The sequence below is a fragment of the Gouania willdenowi genome, chromosome 12, assembly GCF_900634775.1.
Source record: "Gouania willdenowi chromosome 12, fGouWil2.1, whole genome shotgun sequence".
Lineage (NCBI taxonomy): Eukaryota > Metazoa > Chordata > Actinopteri > Blenniiformes > Gobiesocidae > Gouania > Gouania willdenowi.
Genome location: NC_041055.1, coordinates 29,105,753 through 29,129,425, shown reverse-complemented (window position 1 = coordinate 29,129,425; position 23,673 = coordinate 29,105,753). Strand labels below are relative to the sequence as shown.

The following is a 23,673-nucleotide window of genomic DNA, read 5'->3' as shown; positions in this document are numbered from 1 at the left end:
GACATGGTAGAAGAAGAAAAAATAAGGCGTTTAGGAAAAAAAAGAAGAAAGACAAGTTTATTATTTTTGTTTACTTTTTTAATGGGTGGTTATTTTACGCACAGTAATTTGCATGTGGCCTACAATAACATAATAATAATAATCATAATCATAATCATAATAATAATAAAAGAAAAGAGGAAAAAAAAATCGTATGTTTCTTCCGGAGGCGTTTGATTTGTCGGGGATGACATCAGCTCTGGAGTGAGTGTGCAGAAAAAACCCTACGCCCTCTCCTCTGTGTGTGTGTGTGTGTGTGTGTGTGTGTGTGTGCGTGTGTGTGTGTGTGTGTGTGTGTGTGTGTGTGTGGTATAAAAACACAGGGCCACTCCTATCAGGGCTGCACTCCTCACATGTCTGCAGAGAAAGGAAGAAAAAGCAGAAGAAGAAAGAGGAGAAAAGAGGAGGAGTCAGCCCGAATAAACGGACCTCAGATCAGATCCAGCTCCAGACATCCACAGCACCATGGCCACGCTGCTGCTGGACCCCGCGGACATGGAGCCTTTGGGCGGCCACAGCCTCACCGCCTCCCCGTCCCCCTCCAGCCCTCCGCAGCACTTCAACGACACCAAGTTCTACCTGCTGGTGGTGATCGGGGAGATCGTTTCAGAGGAGCATCTAAAGTGTGCCATTGCGGACATAGAGAAAGGTAAGATTTGATGTTTATCTGCACAACAGGAGATGGAACTTCATCATGTTGTTGTTGAGGATGAAACCAGAGGTTGACGCAGTGCAATGACGCAGGACATTAATAAAAAATAAATGATGTAAAATATGTGCACATTATTCTTTAAAAAGGATAGAGTAAATAAATAGTTGTCCGCCCCTCCCTGAAACCATCAAACCCCCTCCCCTCCCCTCCCCCTCCTCTTCCAACCACTGTATGTTCTTTTCACCTTTATTTATATCAGCAAACACGTGCTTTTAAAGCAGCCATTTAGCCTTTATTTCAGGCAATGCGTCAGTAATGCAGATGTGTCTGTGTTTACCACTCCACAGATTACAGCCCGGAAGCAACACTGGGCGTTTAAAACTGTTATTTTATTCTGAAAATAAGCGGTCTGAAAACCAGTGATTACATACCATCTAATTATGAACACGCTTTTTAAAAACCGTGCCTTTGGGAACATTTCACCATCATCATCATCGTTATTATCATCCAGCATCTGGGACTGACTCTCTCTCATCCCCAAACCGGCTTGTGGGCGTGGCTCTGTCCGCACTGCGGTCCCTACGGAAGGCCAGGAGGGACATTCTTCAAGCTGAGAAGGGCGTTTTTACCCCCAGACAACATGGCGCAGATACTTTTAGGTTGATAAGTCAAATCTGGTTTAATATTTACTCTTTGCTTCAATACCTAGACTAATCTGTAGCTTTATGTGATGAATTAAATAAGCTTAAATAAATAAAATTCCAACAACGTAGGTTTGAAGAAGTTAAATTACCTTCTTGTTGGGCTATATGGGCCGTTTAGGTAATTGACAAAGGTATAAAGACTCGAGTACTGATATGTCTAACTCAAGTAGAAGTACTGTTACTTGGTTGAAATTGTATTGGTAATAAATCTTGGTACGGTTCCCTTGCATACATTAAACGTCTATATGTATAAATTTAAAAAGAAAGAGACCAAATCTTGCACAACTGGAAATTTATTTATTTTCCACAAAAGCATCTGTAGAAAATAAAAGGTTTGTCAAAATGTACATTTATTTATTTTTTAAAAAATAAAATAACACCTATGAATTTCATTTAGATAATAATAATAATAATAATAATAATAATAATAATAATAATAATAATAATAATAATTCTCAGGCTCTAAGTCGTCTGGTCATTTAATTTTTTTGTTGTGTCACAATGTAAAATAAATTTTAAAAATGTACTACGGTTGGGTGTAGAAATGTAATGAATCACTTTCCTTCTTTTAAAACGTACATAAGTACAAGTAAAAGTAGAAGTACCCATAAAAGCAACTAAATTACAGGTTTATAATTCCTTCAACCTTGGTTTGAAGAAATGAAATGACTCTTACCTATTGGATTATGGATCATTTAGGTAATTGATGGGTTTAATTGCTCCCTCCCTGTAAAAAGGTTAAGTCCTTAAAAATCTGCAAAAACAAACAAGCAAATAAGAGGAGCAGTGGTTCCCAAACAGGGGTGCGTGTACTCCTGGCGGTACAGGAGCACATTGCAGGCGGTACTCTGAAAGATTTAAAAAATAATTGGGAAATGTTTCCAGTTCCTTTTTAGGCCATTTTTCCGCCAAATTCACCACAAACTAACAGTACTATTGCCTAATAAAATACTATATTTTCTTGTAATTTTTTGAAACAATATTATTTTATGCTAAAAATATAAAATATAAATGCACATGAATTTGCAAGACGATTACAACCAAAAATGACAACCTGTATCTGGGATTTGTTGACAAGTTTGTTCTTTTTACTAATGAAATTGAAAGTAATAATGCAGGAAAAATGGAAGACTGACCTTGACCTTGAATACGACCTTCAGCGAAAGGTCAAGGTCACACATTGAAAGGAAATGTTGTTCAATGGTACCAGTCTGAGCTCTGTATCTCAATTTGTGGCCAAGTTATAGATAAATTTTTATTTATTTTTTGTGACGTCATGAACTTTGACCCCTACCGGTCTTTTTTACTGGTAGGTCGTACAGCTTCAGTCCAAGTCAATAAAATACTCCACTTGAGATGAGCCTTTCATAAATGTAAGCATCAAACTTATACGATCAATATTCGTAGAGATATGGAAAATGTTGATTTTTGACACTTGATGCGAACTTGACCTTGACTTTGACATTTTGGCTCCAAAAAAGGTCGACTGCACATCCTTGACATTGGCCCTATGAGATGACATATGTGCTGCATAAGTGTGGAGTGAAAGAATATGGCCTTAATTCTGTAAAATGCTTATAAAAATCCAATGCATTATTATTATTATTATGAACTTGAAACTATATTTGTAACAAAACACTGACCAAAAAAGTAATATATGAAATATTTTTGGTAAAATGGCACCAGCTTTCCCTTTTATTGTCCCTATTTTTTATCATGTTGTGTGTCTTTCATGGTCCTTATCTTCATAATGCTTCCATTGTTCGTAATCACAGTGCGAATGAGCCCCAGTGACTCAGCACAGCTAAAGCTAACATTGCTAGCATGAATAACAAAGACTATAGATAGACATTTCCAATCAATGATATGGTTTCTCCTGCCATTTCTGTGTTTACTATAAAGGTAGTCAGTGAATTACAGACGGTATGTGTTATAATAATCCTGTGTGGGTGTTAGTGAGACATTTATAGGATGTGATTCACACGATATGGGTTTGTGTTGTGGCTCATTCTTTACCGACTTTCTTCTTCAACTTCTAATGCAAATGTCAAACTCAAGGCCCGGGGGCCAAATCTGGCCCTTTAGTGCAGTGGTTCTCAACCTTTTCAGGCAGCGACACTCGAAATAAAGGTTCCAGAGACTGGGGACCCCCACTGTACCTGAAGGTGGTTGAACACAGACATGAACATTGAAGAACTGTACTGTGGAGACAGGGCCGTCTATAAGAGGGAATAAAGGGGAGAGATTTTTGGGGTCCATCCATAAAGTCTGCAAAATGATGGTCCATTGTTCTATGAATCTGTGATAACCACATTTATTTATTCATCTGAATAATATCCACTGTGACTACGTGACTAGAAATGGTGGAAATAGTGGAACAGGTGGTGAAATGGGATTTTAAAAACCATTGAAATTGGTATAAAGTTGCAAATTAAATCAGGGCTTTCGCCTTTAATTGGCCATGTAATGTTGTTACATACATGGAATTTGTCCTCTGCATTTAACCCATCCCTGAGGAGCAGTGGGCAGCCATTTTTGCAGCACCTGGGGAGCAGGTCGGGGTTAAGGGACTTGCTCAACATCCCACAGTGACGGCCCAGGTGAGGCTTGAACCAGCAACCCGCCGATTACAAGCCCAGCGTCCTTAACCACTAGACCATCACTCCCCTTAAAAGTGGCCAAAATGGAAAAAAAAATCTGATAAAAAGGGTTCAAAGTGTCATCATTGCAAAAATGTTAGTTTAAACTGACAAATGATAGGCATGACAAATTGTGAATGTGAGTAAATTGGCTAAATAAGCATGAAATATGGTGAAAAAGGTTAAAAGTAACAATAATGGGTCAACATATATGATATTAGGTGGGAAAAGTGTTGGAAAGGGTTTATAAGTGTAGAAAATGTCTTGAAAAATTAGTGTAGTTGCAGACAAAGGGTAAAAATAAGCAAAAATGGGCTCAAGTTGTTCAAAACATATTCTTAGTTTCTTGTAGGCATCTGGCGACTCCAAATGGAGTCCCAAACTAGGGCACATTAATGCCGACGTTATTATTTTTTCCACCTAAAATCTGTGACCATCTTGAGAACAAACTGCTCCATGTTTGGCCCATGATCTAAAATAAATCTGACACCTCTGTTGTAATGTATGTTCTTGTGTGTCTGTATTTCAGGAATCCGATCATGGGACACCAATCTGATTGACTGTAACCTGGACCAGGAGCTCAAACTGTTCGTCTCCAGACACTCGGCTCGCTTCTCTGCTGATGTCAAAGGTAAACCTTGAATTTCACGTGTCGCTCTCCATTAAGTCTTTTTCCACTGGCGGCTTTTTTGGACTTTCCCTAACTGATTCTATTACCCATTAAATTGTAGATGAAATAAATTCTGCAAATATAATCTCATTCACAATTTTGGTTTGATTGTCACCAATTACTAAAAAGACGTACAAAGGCTGCTTTGTACTATGTGACTTTAAATATGTTTTAAAAAAACAGGAAAAATGTCTTTTTGTTATATCATAAAGAAATCATGAAAGGTTCAAATGAAAAAAGGTACCAAAAAATATTGTATTGATATAAATTACTAATGTTTTAAAATTATTATATAAAATGTATTATTATTATTATTATTATTTAGTGGTAGGACTAGATAAAAAAAATTATTAATTAGAGACTTTGTAATGAATTAATCTGGATTATTGTAAATTAACAATATTTGACACGAGAAGCAACATTTTACAGTTTAAATGGATTTTAGTTTAGGACTGAATCAATGAAAACAATAACAACAACAAAATAGTTTTTTATTATTTCCATCACCAAGTGATAACATAATGTGTAATAAGAATAAATAATTGTATGATTGCATTGTTCACAAATCACAAACTTAAATTAAAGTAAGCTATATTCATGCTTTTTTGGATTTTTTGGTGAACTTTCTGAAACAAATGTGTTTTTGTATTAAAAAAAACAAAACAAAAAATCAGCACTTAGTACAGAACATTCCAGAGAAGTGGAAGATGAAGCTGGGGAAATTAGTTTGAAATAGTCTTTCTACATAGCAGTTGATAAGTTGAGTCAAACAATGCTATCTGTAGCAGCGCTTCTAGCCCCGCCCACATCATCTAACACTGACTTTGTTCATTTGTCACTCATAGACTTATTCATTTAGGCTCTCAGCCCTGTCTGAGTGTCCATTGTGGATTGGAGACACTGTCTGCTCCCACTAGGACCGTTGGACTAGCTGCTACATGGTTAGCATTGAAGTGCTAGCTGCTACATGTGTAGCATTGAGGTGCTAGCTGCTATATGGTTAGCATTGAGGTGCTAACAGAGGCTATAAGAACTCTGGTGATCGGCAAACTCTTTTTTGCACAATTTGCAGCGCTTTTCTTTTCCATCCGGTGCTTTTATTGAAACTAAAATTAACGCTCATGAAGCACGGGAATGACTTCTCCTCCAGTTCTCCCGTCTCTGTGTCATCTTGTGCATTAGTATTATGGGTATACCGGGAACTCGTGAAATGAGAAAGGTTCCATGCAGATTAGAGTGCAAAAAAAAAAAACCTGATGAACTGCATAATTTTCTTTTTTGGTGCATTATTGTTCTGTAAATAATGAATTGCAATTAATGTGTCAAATTCCCAGCCCTAATATTATTACATGTAAACTACATTTCTCAGTTGTGGTTGCTGTCAGACATCTATACCTTCCTATACTTTCCTATACCTTCCTGCTGTATATTAAGGCTGCAGCTTTTATTGCCCATCCTTGGAACGCTCGCTCGGCAATTCGTTGCCTGGCACTTTTATTACGGTGTCGTTTGCAGTTTGAATGAGCCGTTCAATAACGGTGGAATAGATCCTGAGTGGATGGACATGTGGGCTGTCAGCAGGCAGTGTAATGGCCTCGATGGTAACCAGCAGTTCCTCACCTCTATCCAGCCAAATGGCAACGCTGCAAACCAGCAGCAGATTGAAAGTCATGACATTCAAGGATAATAAAAACACAGAATGGGGCTCTAGTTTCCAACTTTAATTCATAAAGCTTGTTTGAAGCATTGCCCCTTCCTCCACTCTTCTGTCCCTCCCTTCCTCCCACATCCTGTTGCCTTGCAACAGTTGATATGGGAGTAATTAGCTGCGTGGGATCCCTGGTGGCCAGTGTCTGTCCCAGAATATAGAGAAAAGGAGGAGGAGGAGGGGGAGATAGTAACAGAAAGAGGAGAAAACAAGGAGGTGAAGGAGGAATGATGTGAAGAGGATAGAGATAAAACACACAATGTTAGACTGAAGTAGGAGAAGGACAATATCAGAAGAGTCTGAAGATAAAACAAGGGCAGTTTATTTAATTCATTCCTCAATTAAAATATGATGTGACTTTGTCTCTAACCCAAGAAACATTGAGGTGTGCCATGACAGACGAAAACACCATAAATCAGACATGCATGTGTGAACAATGGAGTAGCTGAGTGACTCCACCCATTGACTGCATGAGCTACGACTCAGAGACAAAGGCTGTCTTGGTAAAGGCTGTGATACACTTTTCTCTCGTTGCACTCAGCTCCAGCTCAAACTGTGCGACTCAGACGCAGAGCCCGAATGTGCGCAGCTCACGATTCATATTCTCACACTGTACGGACCGACACTCTGACGTGATCTGACTGCTCACACTGTACGTTCATACACGACACGTCGGGGTCATGTTTTCGGAAACGAAACGTACAAATTAGAAGAAGAAGAAGAAGAACACTGAAGCGTTGCCATTAAAACAGACGAAGAAGAAAAACCCAGAAGTGGAGAGACGTTCACAAATCTCAGCAAAAAGAGCTTTAATAAAGAAAAGACGGCGACGTGATGGACCAGGAGCTGCTGGACAGACGTGGGCACGACAGTCCGTCAATTTTACAGATGATCGGAAGCTAGTCGTGAGGTGTTATTTGCTTCTCGTGACGCCATGTATACTACACGCTCCACGACACACGATCTAGCAGAGACTCGCACGATCCCACAAAATAGTCACACAAGTCGAAAATTGGCTATGCCTGCCTTTAATGTCACACTAATATACTATACACTACAAACTCAATGAGTATATACTGTCTACTGTATACTAGATGTATGATTAGGATGATCTGGGTTCCCACTGAAGTATACTTCCAAGTTTCCCAAGATGCATTTGGAACTTACGACAAAAACTTGAATCACACTAAATATCTCTGTTGATTCTCCACCTTTGAAAGTTCTGAAAATATTTTAAGTGAGAAAGTGACCAAGTAGAATATCAACTTGTGCTCATTTGAACCATAAAACTCACTTAAACATATTTTATTCTGACCTTTTGCAGATTTTCGGAGACCCTCCATTGTGCTACTGACAAAAGTTCCGGTTGACTTCAAAATAAGAGCCCTGTTTACAAATGTGTTAAAAAACAACTAATTGAAGACAAGAAGATATGCTTTTGTTTTGAAAAGAGGATGTTTGATTTTTAGCTTGAAGCCGGTGTCACGGTCTGAGTTTACATTCCGCTCAGAATGCATCATGGGGCAGTTGAATATGAAAAGCGTGCTCAACGTGCATACTTAAAAAATGTTTCTAATCAGTTACTAGAGATCAACTGCATTACCCCTTGGAGTCAGTATTATTATTATTGTTTTTTTTTATTCAGTTTATTTTTGACATGGCTACATTCACTTTCACATTTACAATTTTTTTTATTTATTTTTTTATTTTTGTACATGCCGAAAAAGGAGACGAGAGAAGCAGTTTGCATATCTAAGTCCCGTCCCCTGTTTTGAACACAGAAAATTAAAATTTTAAATTCAAAGCTTGTCTCTCTGGTCACACATTCTTAGGTCGTTCTGAACACAATATCATTTCATTTTTTTTTTTTTTTTGTCCTTTTTTGTGTAGGATTTTATCTTCTTTATTCCTCCTCCTCTCTATCGTTGTTCGTGTCGGCCTTGTTCCCTGCGGATTTCATACGTTGTAACAAACGTCCAGACGTTGTTTGCGTTGTTTGTGTTCCTCCAGTTCAAAAGAAAAGTTCATCTTCTTTCGAAGTACCTTGATATCTTCAGAAAGTTTTCTTAGCATACGTAGGATTAGAAAGGCACCTTGTTGCTAGTCAAGCTTGTAGCTTCTTTTGTCTTTACATCAAGGTTATTCCAGCTGTTGATAGCTGTATTTTCCAATGTTAGATTTAACCCTTTCTTGTATAAACACATTACTATGTCTTAGTTCATAAGCCGTTTGTTTGTATGTGAAACGTTTTTGTATTTGATATGGGAGTGTTTTAAGTGAGGCCCTAAATGCGAGAATTTGTGTGTTGTAATGTATTATTTCTCTTTTTTTTCTCTTAGGAGATTGTTGACTTTGTTTCTGTATTTTTTGTATCGTAGTTCTGTTTTCAATGTTTTGTCTTTAAGATATTTTTTATATATTGTATTTTTTTTTTTGCATGCGTTTGCATTTATCATATATTGTAGTTATTGTGTCTCATGCAATGTTCACATCTTGTTTTGTAAAAACCTCCTTCCGTTATAATAATATCTTTATTTCTAAATAGTGCTATTCAAATACCTCAAAGACGCTTTACAATGAAAGTACAGATAATAAAAAGAAAAGAGTATGTGTAAAAATAAAGATTAACTATCAAAAGCAGTTAATAGATGAGTTTTGAGTCATAATTTGAAAGAGTCCAGAGGGGTTCCACAGTTCCAAATGTCTTGAGGGAGTGAATTCCAGAGCAAGGGGATGGCTGCAGAGAATATTATAATTATTATTATTATAATTATTATACAGCAAACTGTATTAATAAATACTAACAGCAGGGGGCGCTGTGTTCACTTTCCTAATGGGTTTCAATGATAAAATTTACTTTAAACTTACAAAAACGCCAGAAGAAGAAAGCAGGAGTGTCTTTAATATTCTGTACGCTGCGGTAAACTGGTCAGTGAAATCGGACTAAATTGGACGAGTTATCGTACAAAAATGTATTCTATAATATTAATAATGAAGTACACAGAAATCAATAGTGAGCATGCTATACATTCTAAATTATTACTGCTCATTTCCTTCCTAATAATCTCATTATAATGTGTTACAAAATTTTGGAAATGATTTTTTATTGACAGGTAATTATGTAACTGGTGTTTCACTGTCTGGTTTGCTGGCACTTGCAGTGCCGTCAGCGTTCTGTCTAGACATATTACGTAGTGTTGTTCGTTCTTTAACCCCACTGACTGGTTGGTGTCACACTACAGGGAGTGACACTGAAATCTGTGCTAATGCTGCTCCTTCATCTTCAAAGACAACAAAAAAGATGCTGTGACATATTGAGGCTGGACTCCTGCAGAGATCTAATCACTAAGCGTGTACATAACGGGTCTTTTTATGCAAAACGAAGGATGTTTGTGTGTGTGGTGGAACCAGGAGCCTCTTCGGGTTTTGTTTGTACATCCCATTGAACTGGAAGGGGAATGTTCTGTGATGCATGTTGCTTCAGCTCACCTCCTGCTGGGAATATTTACATCCATCAAAAGTAATGGTCAGGGTCAAACATGCTCCGATGCACACTGTGTTCATTTCGGATGGGTTTGATGGCGGCGATAGTTGCCACCGTGCACTCAAGTCCAACTTTCCTCTCCTTAAGGAGCCTTTTAATGGAAAAGATAATTGAGAAGAAAATGCATTTTATTCCATTAGCAATTATAGGCATGACCTTTGTGCAGATGCTGAAAGAAAATAGACCTCAGTGATGGATTATTCTCCAATTTCACAGACCAGTGGAAAGTAGTATTACAGAGAGACTGTGTTCCCCTTAGAGTTATATGAAACATAAACGGGTGTTTAATGATTTTTTGTAACCTTCAAAGTGGCTGATAAATAGATTAAGTCAAATTGGTTTTGGCTAAAATTACATCTACAGTATGCTATATCGAGGTTTGTACTCGAGATTTAAAACACAAAATGGTAATAAAAACCAATTCCATCTAACACAGGAACAGCTGATCAGGTTGTTCACAAACCGTGTCCAGTTTATTAGAGCCTAGAACTCACAGGGGAACTGTTAGGGTTCAAAGGTTAAATCTGGAATGAGTAATTTGGAGCTGGTTACTCTCTACTGTTTTTTATTCTGATGAATATGTTTTGTTGTATATTTACACTAAACCAAATGTCTTACAATGAAGAGTGTCATTTAGGGAAAAGTTGGGGAGACTGACTTAGTCAAAAATATAAATTGCATATATTTTCTTCAACAAAATCAAGCTTTTCATAATCAATATCATTGTATTTAAACATATAGACCGTTCATTTAAATATTATAAGTTTTATATATTATACTGTGCATATTGTATGTAGTTCAGTAATTCATTGACAGATGGAGCCATTTCTAGATGTCTATTTAAAGAAATGGCCAAATCACCATAGTTCCGCAGTTTAATGAAACATTTCATGCTGAATTGATTTACCTTTCAAAACAGTTTGTTGCTCTCATTACCTCCGCTAAGGAGGTTATGTTTTTACCGGCGTTTCTTTGTTTGCCTCTGAACAATCTAACTCTAAAACTAATGGCAGATTTTGCTAGGCTGAGGAGCAAGTGGTTAAAATGAAGCGGATCCGAATAAATATACTGATTCTGGATCAGTTTTAAAAAGATAATGATTAACTGTGCCTGTACTACGAAGCGGAATAAGTATATCCGGGATATCGCTCCGTTAGCGAGCTTCACTTAACCTAACATTCTCCGTCACAGAGCAGTTGCATTACAAAACTGGTTATCAACATGTTAACAAAAGACAGGTGATTTCAGCCTGGCTACGTGTGCGTTCACATAAAACGAGAAACCCTGCAGAGCAACTTACGTTGCAGTTGAGAAATAATTCTTTAAAAATATAAGGAATTAATTCCGACCAAAAACAACACTGTTGCTGCAGAAAGAAATGAATGCAGGAATTGATGAGTGGTATTGTGTAAATTTGTGATATTATACAGACACGGATCAGTTTCACTTTATTCCAGCACAGACATGTTATTTTATATTTACGTATCCGCCTCATTTAGCTTGCGGTCTGTGGCTCTGATGCTCCGTTCATACAGCTCAGCCTACCTCATAAGCTGGACAATATTTGTATTTTATACAGCCTGGATTATTTTACAGTACTGATGCTGTCTGTGTCGCCAACAGCGAATATGAAGAAATGAATGAATGGATGAATGAATTTATTCGCCCGATGCATGCAGGCTTTAGCTGCATATATATATATTTCCTATAAGATGTCATCGGATAAATGAAAGGACTGCATAAATCCATAAATATTCTTTCTCCGTTTCACTCAGCAAAGTCTACCGGGAATGACCCGCCCATTCTTAGGCAGGTCATTTTCCAAGAGAACTGACTGGTCACGATCCGGTGCTTTTATACTCTCTCAAATCTTATTATAGAACATACCCAGCCTAAGTTACCATAATGATTTACTGGATTTATATTGTAGATGATTGAAATTATATTAACCATAACAATTATCTACAAAATATCTCTTGTTTTCATAGGACAGAGGATTCTTCACCATAAAAGTACCATCCTGGAGACTGTAGTGCTGATCAACCCATCAGATGACGCTGTCAGTACTGAGGTAAAACATCATTTTACAATGTACTTCAAAGCAGTGTAAATCATTCATTGGATTTTTATTGTGAATGGCATTTTTTCTTTCTCCCCTTTTCACTTTGCATGTTTGCAATAATACTTTTAACATAATGTAACACGAGGTGATCAACCTTCTGCTTGCATAAAACCATTTATTGTGCTGTAATGAAAAGAAAGCAGCTGAAAAAGAGTGAATTTGCAAGATGGAGGGAAGACTAACCCATCAAAGACAGAAAGACCAATAGTTACATAATGGACTTACGCAACATCGAAACAGACCACGACATTGATTGCTGCAGTAAACATGTTTTATCTCCCATTATTTTGGGTTTTTGTAAAAATGTTCTCCCTCAGCTTTACTAATAAAATTTTGTCTTGTTTTCCAGGTTCGCTTGATGGTATCAGACGTAGCCAGGCACAAACTGTTGATCCTCTCAGGGCAATGCACTGAAAACTCTGGGGAGCTGATTCTCCAGTCTGGATCATTCTCATTCTCAAATTTCATTGACATATTCACTGACCAAGAGGTGAGCAAGCATGGGGAAGATTTTTGTAGAGACATTAGAGCAGACATGGGCAACTGGCAGCAACAAAAAAGAAAACTAATACGCAAAAAATGTCTCAAAAATCACAAAATGACAACAAAAATTCAAAAAATGGCAAAAAAAAAAACTTAAAATTCTTAAAATTTACAAAATGACAACAAAAATTCACAAAATGGCAAAAAAAAACCTTAAAATTCGAAAAATTTACAAAATGACAACAAAAATTCACAAAATGGCAAAAAAAAAAATTAAAATTTGAAAAATTTACAAAATGACAACACAAATTGGCTCATAACACACAAAACAACAAAATGAGAGGAAAATACGCTTAATGACTTCAAAAACAAAGAAAGTCACAAAATGAGAGGGAATTACACAAAATGACCAAAAACACATGAAATGACAACACAAACTCATTGTTCTTCCCTGTATTAATGCTCAGATGAGTTATTATTCTAAATGCTGACATGAATGTTGATAACTTGGCCCTCGACTCAGAGAATCACTTTTTTCGTGGCCCCGCCGTGGTAAAAGTTGCTCACTTTTGCATTAGAGTATCAACTTTGATAGATTTAGAATCCCATGATATTTAAACTTTAGTAAAGAAAAATTTAATTAAAAATTTCCGTTTTTTTGCCCAGATTGGTGAATTACTCAGCACTATTCATCCAGCCAACAAGGCCAAGCTCACACTCGCCTGCCCTGAACAAGGCGACTGGAAAAACTCCAACTTAGACAAACACAACCTGCAGGAGTTCATTAACATTAAGCTAAACTCAGCCTTCATCCTTCCTGAAATGGAAGGCCTCTCTGAGTTCACTGAGTATTTGTCTGAATCGGTAGAGATCCCATCGCCTTTCGACATGTTGGAACCGCCAACCTCAGGGGGATTCCTCAAACTCTCCAAACCTTGCTGCTACATTTTTCCAGGCGGTCATGGTGATTCTGCTCTCTTTGCCGTCAACGGCTTCAACATGCTGATTAATGGCGGATCAGATAGGAAATCTTGCTTCTGGAAGCTGGTGAGGCATCTAGATCGGATTGACTCCATCCTTCTGACCCATATTAGCGAAGACAACCTACCAGGCATCAATAGCATGCTTCGGAGGAAGATTTCAGAAATCGAGGAGGAGCAGTCGCAGGGTTCAACAATGAACAGCGACTGGGTAAAAAACATGATTTCTCCAGACATTGGTGTTGTATTTGTGAATTTTCCTGAAAATCTATATCAACCGGATCCCAATTACAAGGTACGTAGGAATATTGAAGAGGCATCACTCACTCAGCAGTTACTCGGCAAGTTGAATTTAAGAATTGAGTCTTTGCAGAGGCCTGTGGGGAACACAATTGAACCAATAACCCTTTTTCAGAAAATGGGTGTTGGAAGGCTTGAAATGTATGTTCTTAATCCATCAAAAAACAGCAAGGAGATGCAACACTTTATGAAGGAATGGAATGGGAGTGACAAAGATACCACCTCTATTCTCCTTCCAAATGGGAAAGAATCAGAGTTTCCACTCTCCTACATGACTTCCATCTCCTCACTCATTGCTTGGCACCCGGCAAATCCATCAGATAAAGTTGTCCGTGTTCTCTTTCCTGGAAATGCCACACAGTACCACATTTTAGAAGGTTTAGAAAAATTGAAACACTTGGACTTTTTGAAGCAGCCAGTTGTTACTCAAAAAGCAATGTCTGTGCCATCATCCCCAGTGCTCAAGACGGAAAAGTTGAAGCAAAGGACAGAAAGCAAAGAGAGCCTTAAGTCTACCCCTAGGCCATCCCCAAGCAAAAATGTAAAGAAGGACTCAAGAGAAGAAACTGTAGAAAAGGTGAAAGCAGAAGCAGAATCAACCCATGAAAAAAACCTGAAGGCAGACAAGAAAGAAAAAGTCCCACTAAAAAAGGACAAAGCAAAGATGACTGAGAAAGAATCTAAAGCAAAGACGGAGCCAACGGCCCAAAATGAAACTCTTGAAAAAAAGAAGCCCGATTTAAAACTGAAAGATAACAAAGAAAAAAGTATCAAAAAAGAGATCAAAGCGTCCGTTGAGAAGAAGGAGGTGAAAAAAGAAGGATCCAAAAAAGATGATTCAACCAAACAAGAAGCAAAGAGAGACGAAAAGGTAAAGAAAACTGAAGCAAAGAAGGTTATGAAGAAAGATATCAGGAGAGATTCTCCTTTGAAAGAAAAAAGGGAAGAAAAGAAAGAGCTAAAGAAAGATGTGAAAAGGCCCTCTAAAGATGTAAAAAAGACAAGTTCGGGTGATGAAAAAAAACCTAAATCCTTGAAAAAAGATGATGGTCCAAAGAAAGAAACATTCTCAAAGTTGAAAGGAAAGCCTAAAGTAACAAAAAAGGAGAGTAAAGCTGATAATGGTAAACTAACAGCTAGTAGCGCGGCTATAACAGAAGGTCAAGAAATAGCAAGATCTCTGATGTCGTCACCAGAGGATCTAACAAAGGATTTTGATGAGCTTAAAGCTGAAGAGTTAGCAGATGATGATGCGACTGTGCAACAAAGCATAGAGAAAGAGCCTCTGTTGACTCACCATGAAGAAACCATCCAAACCAAAGACTCACCTGAGGCAGTGGAGTCTACAGATGAGGGCATAACTACAACAGAAGCAGAGGGAGAGAGTGGTGTGACTCCAGAGGAGCCAGTTGTTAAGGAAAAAGTAGTAGGCGGTGTCTCCGACAAATATGAGGATGAAGGCACTGGAATGGAAGAGACATCAGAGGGAGGTGATTATGAAGAGAAGGGGGAAACAGAAGAAGTCGATGAATCACAGAGAGTGGAAGTAGATACACATGATGTGTGTATAGACAAGCACCATAGTAAACATGAAGAATTAGAAGATGGAACTGAGAATGACGATAAAACTATTATAGAGGTTGAGATGGAGACTTTAAGCCAGACAAAATCCGAAAACGTTGAATCTTTTGAAACAGTACCACTTAAAGTGTCCTCACCAGTTTCTCCGGCGGCATCTATCCATGATCATGTACCTCCAGTTGGCTTTGAGAGTGTAACAGCTTCAGATGATGAGGGCAATAATGAACCCCCAGATGAATATACTGTAACATCTGGCCACACTCAGTCCACCATTGAAGTATCAAGTGTGCCTACACCTATGGACGGAATGTCAACTCCTAAAGACATTATGAGTGATGAAGCTGCCACTGATGAAAATGAATCTCCCTCACAGGATGTTGGCAAGTTTTACACATCAGTGTCTGGGGAGTTTGATGGGAAAAAGCTGTCTCCTCTACTAGATATTCCAGAACCAGATAATTCCCAGAGCGATGCCACTGAAGGTCATGAATATAACCATTCTGCATCTACAGTATCGCCAACTTCTTCAGTTGAAGAAGACAAAGTCGGCTGCCATTTTTCCTTGACAGAACAGGCTGGAGACTATAGTGCATCTGAAAAACCATTTGATATGCCTGATGTCAAATCAGATAGACAGGGTTCTCCGACATGTGCCTCACCACTAGTACATTCCCCCTCTATGGAACACAAGGATGTGGTTAGTCCTCCGTCAATGTTTGCTACTCCAATAGAGCTTTCCACCACTTTAGCAGGTTGCACCAAACCAAATGTAGATTCCTCCATCAGTCCAGATGACAAGACATTGGAAGGAACTAATTCACCTCAGTCCTCTGGCCATACACCTTACTATCAATCACCAGTAGACGAAAAAGGAGAATCTCTACCTTCTGTGACAGAAGGGACTTCTGAAGGTCTAGTAATTGTAGAAGTTACAAGTGATAAAGAAGATTTCAACGACAGAGTTACCCCAGAACCAAAGGAGCCAGAAGGAGAAAGTTCTTCCCCAGTGGAAAAAATACTCTTCTCTCCTATAAGCCCATTAGCAAAGAAGCTTGTTTCTCCAACCAAGAGTCAAAAGTCATCTTTTGATTTTGATCTTAAGAGAGAAGACGAAAAAGCCCAATTTGGCTTTTCATCAACACAACCTAAATATGAACCAGACACAGGTTTCAAAGAAGAGAGTAAAATGTCCATATCTGAGGGAACCACATCAGACAAATCTGGAACGCCCCTGGAAGAGGTAGTAGCAGAGGATATGTTTTCACATTTAGCTTCAGTATCCACAGCCTCACTTGCAACTAGCTCTTTACCGGAGCCAACCACTGATTCTCCTTCCCTTCATGCTGAGGTTGGGTCTCCACATTCCACTGAGGTAGATGACTCACTTTCTGTCTCTGTTGTTCAGACCCCAACCACTTTCCATGAAGCTGAAGTATCTCCATCCAAAGAAGATAGCCCAAGACCAATGTCAATTTCCCCAGACATCTCCCCAAAGATAAAAAGTGGGACACAGATGCAAGACACTAGATCCCCAGAACAATCTACTATGTCAGTGGAGCTTGGCCAGGAGTCTCCTGATCACTCCTTAGCTTTGGACTTTAGTAAGCAATCTCCCGAGCACCCATCATTTGGCAGCTCACATGCAGCAGAGAATGGCCCGACAGAGGTTGATCACAGTCCTTCAGATGGAACAGATATAAAAGCATCAAGAGAGTTCAATCAAGAAGTGCAGAATCCTTTGGTATTTTTTGATATCGATTCAATCCGGGCTACTTCTGCTACCCCATCAGAGGCCTCCCAGTCCACACCTTCAGTCACAACTCCTTGCCAAATGACTGAAATGTCTAATGTTGTAGCTCAGCAAACAGAAAAATCTCCTGTCACACCAAAGGAATGCTTTCCCACTCAATGTTCTCCCTCAAACAAATCTCCTCTGACTCAAGAAAGCTGTTGGGTTCAAGAATCCTCCAGTCCAGTTTCACCAACTTTAGAGATCACAACCAAATCAGTCACACATGAGAAATACGATGAGTCGCCTTCATCTGACAAAAGTGCTTCCCCAACAGCTTCTTCAAAGGATGGGGCTTTTTCTCCTGCAAAGGACAATAACTCCTTGAAATGTGCGGATTCTACATTCCAGGCAAAGTCATCTGTTAGTCCAAAAGTTCATTCTCCTGTCACACCAGAGGGATTCTCTCCCACCTATTCTTTTCATTCCAGTGAGCCTCCTTTGGTTCAAGAAAGTTGTCCGGCTCAGGAAAGCACCTGTCCAGTTTCACCAACTTTGGAGATCACAACCAAATCAGTCACACATGAGAAATACGATGAGTCGCCTTCATCTGACAAAAGTGCTTCCCCAACAGTTTCTTCAAAGGATGGGGCTTTTTCCCCTGCAAAGGACAATGACTCCTTCAAATGTGCTGATTCTACATCCCAGGCAAAGTCCCCTGTAAGTCCAAAAGTTCATTCTCCTGTCACACCAGAGGAATTCTCTCCCACTTATTCCTTTCATTCCAGTGAGCCTCCTTTGGTTCAAGAAAGTTGTCCGGCTCAGGAAAGCGCCTGTCCAGTTTCACCGACTGCAGAGGCTACAGCTAAATCTGATACACATCAGAAGTTTGAAAATGTAACTTCCCCAACAGGATCTCTTTCCCCTACAAAGGACACCAGTGCCATTAAAGATGAGAAATCTATATCCGAGGCAACGTCTCCTGTAAGTCCCAAAGTTATCTCTCCATCATACCTCCCTCTTTCCTCTGATCTGCGTAGTTCTGCCTGTGGCTCCAATAATCCAGATGCCAAGAAAAGCCCCTGCGCTTGTTCTAAAACCGATGTTGACCTCTGCCTTGTAAGTTCATGTGAGTATCGTCATCCCAAGACTGAACTCTCACCATCCTTCATCAACCCAAACCCACTGGAATACTTTATCAATGAGGAGAATGCTTCGGAAGAGGAAAGACCTTTGGCAAAGTCAGGAGAAGGGCCCCCGCCTCCGGAAGGTAAGATCAGCACCAAGCAGTGTGAAGAAACCCCACCAACTTCTATCAGCGAATCTGCCCCATCTCAAACGGATTCAGATGTTCCACCTGGAACAGAGGAGTGCCCGTCCATTACAGCTGATGCCAACATTGATTCTGAAGATGACTCTGAGACCCTCCCTACTGACAGAACCCTGACGTACAGGCATGTTGATCCTCCTCCGTCAGCACCCAGGGACTCTGCTCCATCTCCTGGCCACCATGACGTCTGCATGGTGGATCCGGAAGCTCTCAAAAAAGAAGAAAGCAAGCAGGATGCAAAATCAGAGGGAGGTATGAAAAAGAAAAAGCCATCCAAAGAGTCTTCATCACCAGCTAGAAAGAGTGGTCCTTCAAAGGTAAAGGACGTAAAGACGGCCCCTCTCAAGAAGGGCGTTGGAGAAAGGAAGGATGCCAAAAATGCAACTAATACTTCTGCATCCAAAGGAGTAAAAAGTACCAAGTCATGTGAGTATCTGTTGAAACAATAACAAATCTTCACATCTTCTTCATACATTTTCTGGTAAAACTTTACTTGAAGTTTTATACATAAGGCAGAAATTAAGCTGTTATTATCTGTCATTAGCATGAATACAGTGTCATGAAAACTGTCATTAAGTATTGTTCACTAAATTATGATACCTTTGGAGCTATGTTGGCATTTTTTGGGTTCGGTTGAAGGATCTAGTGAGGTTAGGAAGGGTTAGGGTTAGGGTAATGAACGACACTTAAAGAGTAACTAAACCCCAAAACCACTTTTTTCTGCTGAATACAAATGTAATTGGGTATGAAGTAGTGCTGTTGATTGATTCTGGTCCAACTCTCAACATTTTAGTCAAAGTATTTCAATTTGCCATATTTTGTTGTAAAATGTCAGTGACTGCCCTCTATGGGTTGAAACCAGGCTATTACAATTAATTTTTGCTATTGGCTGAGAACAAGATCATGTGACGTTTTGGGACCATCTTGTGCCACAAACAAGAACTGTTAGCTCCTCCCCTTTTATAAAAACTAGCATCTGTGAGCTCTACAATCTGTGGTGAGTAGGTTGGATTGAGAGAAGAGTGAATAGAGAGCTATATTGAGTAATGACTAGCTAGTTAACTTAGCATAGATTGTTAATTGGAGATTTTATAGTATAGACTGGGCGTGTATCAACTGCGCCATAATTAAGGCATTTTTAAAATTTCCCTCCTAGTGGCAGATCAGGAGAAAGCAACGATTTGGTTACTCTTTAACGATAGCCTTCATGACACCTTATTCATGCTAATGACAGGTTTCATGTCATAATAATGACAGTGTCAAGTAATGTGTTACCAAACATGTTCTAAGTAAAATATTTCTGTATTTCTTTTCTGGTACAGCCAAAGCATCACTACCCAACTTTCCTCCCATGTACATGGATTTGGTTTACATCCCTAATCACTGCAATGCCAAAAATGTGGACGCAGAGTTTTTTAAGCGCGTACGGTCCTCCTACTACGTTGTCAGTGGCAACGACCAGTCGGCTCAGGAACCCAGTCGGGCTGTCCTCGATGCTTTGTTGGAAGGGAAAGCCCAGTGGGGGAACAATATGCAGGTAAGTGTGTGTGAACTGGCTTGGGAATTTACTTAAAGACATTTTTTTCCCCTCTCTTCTAAGAGCTTTTCACTGTCTCCTTATCGTCAGGTCACTCTGATTCCAACCCATGACACGGATGTGATGAGGGAGTGGTACCAGGAGACTCACGACAAGCAGCAGGAGCTCAACATCATGGTTCTGGCCAGCAGTAGCACAGTCGTCATGCAGGACGAATCCTTCCCGGCTTGTAAGATTGAGATGTAAAAGTCCATATTTGGGTTTCATGTTGCACCTAAATATTGTAATACTGAAGTAATATCTTGCAATTAACATTGATTTGGGTCCATGCAAATGATGATGTTTCACCTAAAAGGGAATGCAATGTTCCTCCAGTGACTATACTACTAGATTGCAATGAACTGGATGTTTTAGTGGATGTATTGACTTCCCCTGCATCCTCATAACAAAATTCAAATCAGCTTTCCATCAATACACTCCATGTGTGTGTGTATTTTTGGGATTTGCCAGCTATTATCCATGCCAAAGGATAAAAAATAACACTTTTCTGTTTTTGCCTTAGGGAACTAAAAATGAATGTATAAGAACCGATGGGATTAGCTGCTAATTTGACAGAACAAAGGCCGCAAATGACAATGAAATGATAAGGATTGATGTAACTTGAAGGGACACTAAGCATTGATTAACATCGCCATGATGTCTGACCTCTTATTCATTACAGGCAAGTGCCCCCTGCCATTAAATAATAAATAAATATGATTTTTATTGTTTTTAGTAGGGTTGTTTTTTGGGATTTTTTTTTCAATTCAATCCATTTATTTATCTTATTCTGCTGCTGATTTCTATTTAAATTATTTATTTGTCAAAGTTCAATTTTTTTTTGTGTTAGATAATATTAAATAGCCTTATGCAATACTATTATTGCCTTGTCACATTTGTAAAATCATTTTTAGAAGATTGCCCAATATTTTTAAGTTATTCTGTATTATTTTTAACTTATTCAAATGAGGAGGATATCTCTCATTTTTTTTTGCAACACCTTTTGTAATGAATGAGCTTTGGGGAGCTAGCCTTTTTCTGTTGTAAATTGGCGCCGCAGGATATTTTCATAACGCTCAAAATTCCTTGTTTTTTCTAAATTATTGTAATATAATTATAAATAGATTTGCGGGGAGATATGCATGGTTTCTATTAAGTTAAGGTGGTTTTTTCTTCACATTTCCTGAGGTGGATTTTGCTCAACTACAGAAACTACAGGGCTTTGAAGATGTCTGATGGCTGTGCTTTCATATGTTATTATGACATTAAACGCAACAATTGCAGGTGGCACCGGATTCCATGTTTCCCTTTGACTCTGGGGGAGCACATTATACATTTCTGTGGGTATTTATAAAGCAGCAGCAAATAAAAACTACACACTAACATGATGCATACAGTTAAACAGTAAAAAAATTCAACTTTTTTTTGTCTCCTAACCTGATGACACTTGTTTTCCGACTGGAAAAAGCTCAAATTGACACATTCACGGTACAAACAACACATTTCTCTTGGTCCGTCTATGGTACTTCATTCTCTTTCTCTACACACCCTCGACTTCTCTCTCCTCTAATTATCTGCCTTTATCTCCTTATCTTTCTCTGGGGGAGAACTTTAATATCGTATGTCTGCAGCAGTGTGGTATATTTGTCTTGTGACCTCACTTTGACCCCTGACCATTTCCCCCTTATTCATATGTAACCAATAGCAATTAGTTTCATGTGAAAGATTCCTTTGTGCTTTCAGATGTTTGTGTGCAATATTTCCTCCATAATTACAGCAAAACCCATCATAGGAGGAACCACTATGAAACAGCAAACATTAAAAAAAGCCACAATAAAACTATTGTGAAAAAAATAAATGGTCTGGGTCCCTTTTTTAAAATGTTTTTTCTCTTATTTATGTAATCTCTGTATCTGGTTAATATAAAGCGGTTAAAGTTTAAGTACACCCCCAGATTTTTCCTGATCTGCCACTAGGGGAAAATTTAAAAGATGCCTTGGTTATGGGCGTGGCTCCTAGAGTGGTTAAGACACGCCCAGTCACAGCAGCCCCGCCCCCACAGCACTGCACAGTTCCACATGGAGCTGTCAATCAATGCTCACTGAGGAAAACTAGTCCCTCCTCCTGTGTTTTATTGGAGGGGCGGGGCCAACTATGACGGTTAGTGATGTTGCTGACCTAATCTCAGCCAATAAGCCTTTTCACACTCAAGCTCTGGTTCAGTTCTTCAGCATTAGGTCAAAGGTCAAGAGGTATAAACTCGCTATGGCTGACGGTGTAGGAAGAGAGTCTGACAGAGATTTTGATTATTTTTGCCGTTGGAGCGTTGATTCCTTAAACGATTTTAAGCACAAAGATGGCATCAGTCTTCAAGACAGAAAGACCAAGTTAGCTGTTAAAGCTAATGCTGCTAAAGCTAATGCTGCACACGAGCTGAAAATTCCAGTTTTGCCTGACGTTTCAACCAGTGACGTGACGTGCCGTGACCACTAGGGTTGGGTAGGCACATTGCAAATCGAGACCACCAATGACAATTTCTTATGTTTCTGCTGGCAAGTGTTAATTCAATTCAAATCAATTGTATTTGTATAAAGCAATTTACAACAAAGTGATCTCAATGCGCTTCTTAAAATATAAAATTCATAATAAGAAAGAAAAAACCCAACAAGATCCACATGAACAAGCATTTAGCCACCTAACAAAATCAACATTGTAAAACACCATAACAGAAATATAAACAATTATTCAATATAGCCTCCATACTCTCCCAACAAGATATAATGTATCTCATGAGACGGCAGCACATCCATTGTTTGTGTTGGAAACACAGAAACATGGAGAAAAAGACAACAACCACAACTCAGAACAGCCTCAGTGAGGAGCATCCACAAAGTCAATCCTTCCTTTTGTTCCATCCACTGTGGAAAGTATGAAACATTTTCTGACCTTACCTTTGCTGTAGTGTTATCCCACCCACTAGCTAGAGAACGTAGCAGCAGCGGTCACATGGCATCAATTCACTAATGTACCGTGAACTTACGTATAGCATTTAGCATAGCACGGTTATGTCCAAAGGCAGTTCTCTAAGCTGCCTTTGGACGTAAATGGTTGTCATCTTGGGGACCTGACCGCGCATGCGCAAACGTGTAAAAACACGCAATGGAAACGGAGACAGAGGAGCATCGTGCCTTTGGGAGGGGCGTGGCCTCCCTCTGCCTTACAGCGGAGTGAGACTGTGCACCTGTTTCAGGAAATAGCGCTGTTTAGTAATTTGGGCTATGAAATGCACAAAATGCGGACACTTTCAAACTTATAGGTACTGTAGGCTATTGGAAATGGAAAAATGAATAATTTATAATTATATTATAATTAAAAAAAATAATCAAAATATGATTGGGTAGGCACTGCCTATCTTGCCTACCCTGACGGCACGTCACTAGTTTCAACAGGTTATAGTCACATTTTGTAAACATGAATCGGCTTATTGGTGCTGTTTCACTTAATTAGAATCAGAAAAAAAAATTTATTTAAATAAACGACCAATTACCAAAAGTTTACAGAGTATACTAATTAATAAGTAAATGGAGGTTGTTTTGGCAAATGTATGGGTCCTGGC

The 23,673-nt window shown here is 39.0% G+C and overlaps 1 protein-coding gene across 1 annotated transcript; it reads left to right on the top strand.

Moving 5' to 3' along the window:
* Positions 1 to 279: 279 nt before the first annotated feature.
* Positions 280 to 21,891, top strand: map1b (microtubule-associated protein 1B). The gene is made up of 7 exons (XM_028462349.1): positions 280 to 688; positions 4,564 to 4,665; positions 11,945 to 12,027; positions 12,428 to 12,568; positions 13,228 to 18,907; positions 19,804 to 20,018; positions 20,109 to 21,891. The coding sequence occupies exons 1-7, from the start codon at positions 505 to 507 to the stop codon at positions 20,262 to 20,264; spliced, it is 6,561 nt and encodes a 2,186-aa protein (XP_028318150.1). The 5' UTR covers positions 280 to 504; the 3' UTR covers positions 20,265 to 21,891.
* Positions 21,892 to 23,673: the final 1,782 nt, after the last annotated feature.

Excerpts from the sequence above, each read along its gene's own strand:
- map1b (XM_028462349.1), top strand. The coding sequence starts at position 505 with ATGGCCACGCTGCTGCTGGACCCCGCGGACATGGAGCCTTTGGGCGGC. Across the intron at positions 18,908-19,803 it reads AGTAAAAAGTACCAAGTCAT|CCAAAGCATCACTACCCAAC; the intron begins GTGAGTATCTGT and ends TTTCTGGTACAG. Across the intron at positions 20,019-20,108 it reads AGTGGGGGAACAATATGCAG|GTCACTCTGATTCCAACCCA; the intron begins GTAAGTGTGTGT and ends CCTTATCGTCAG.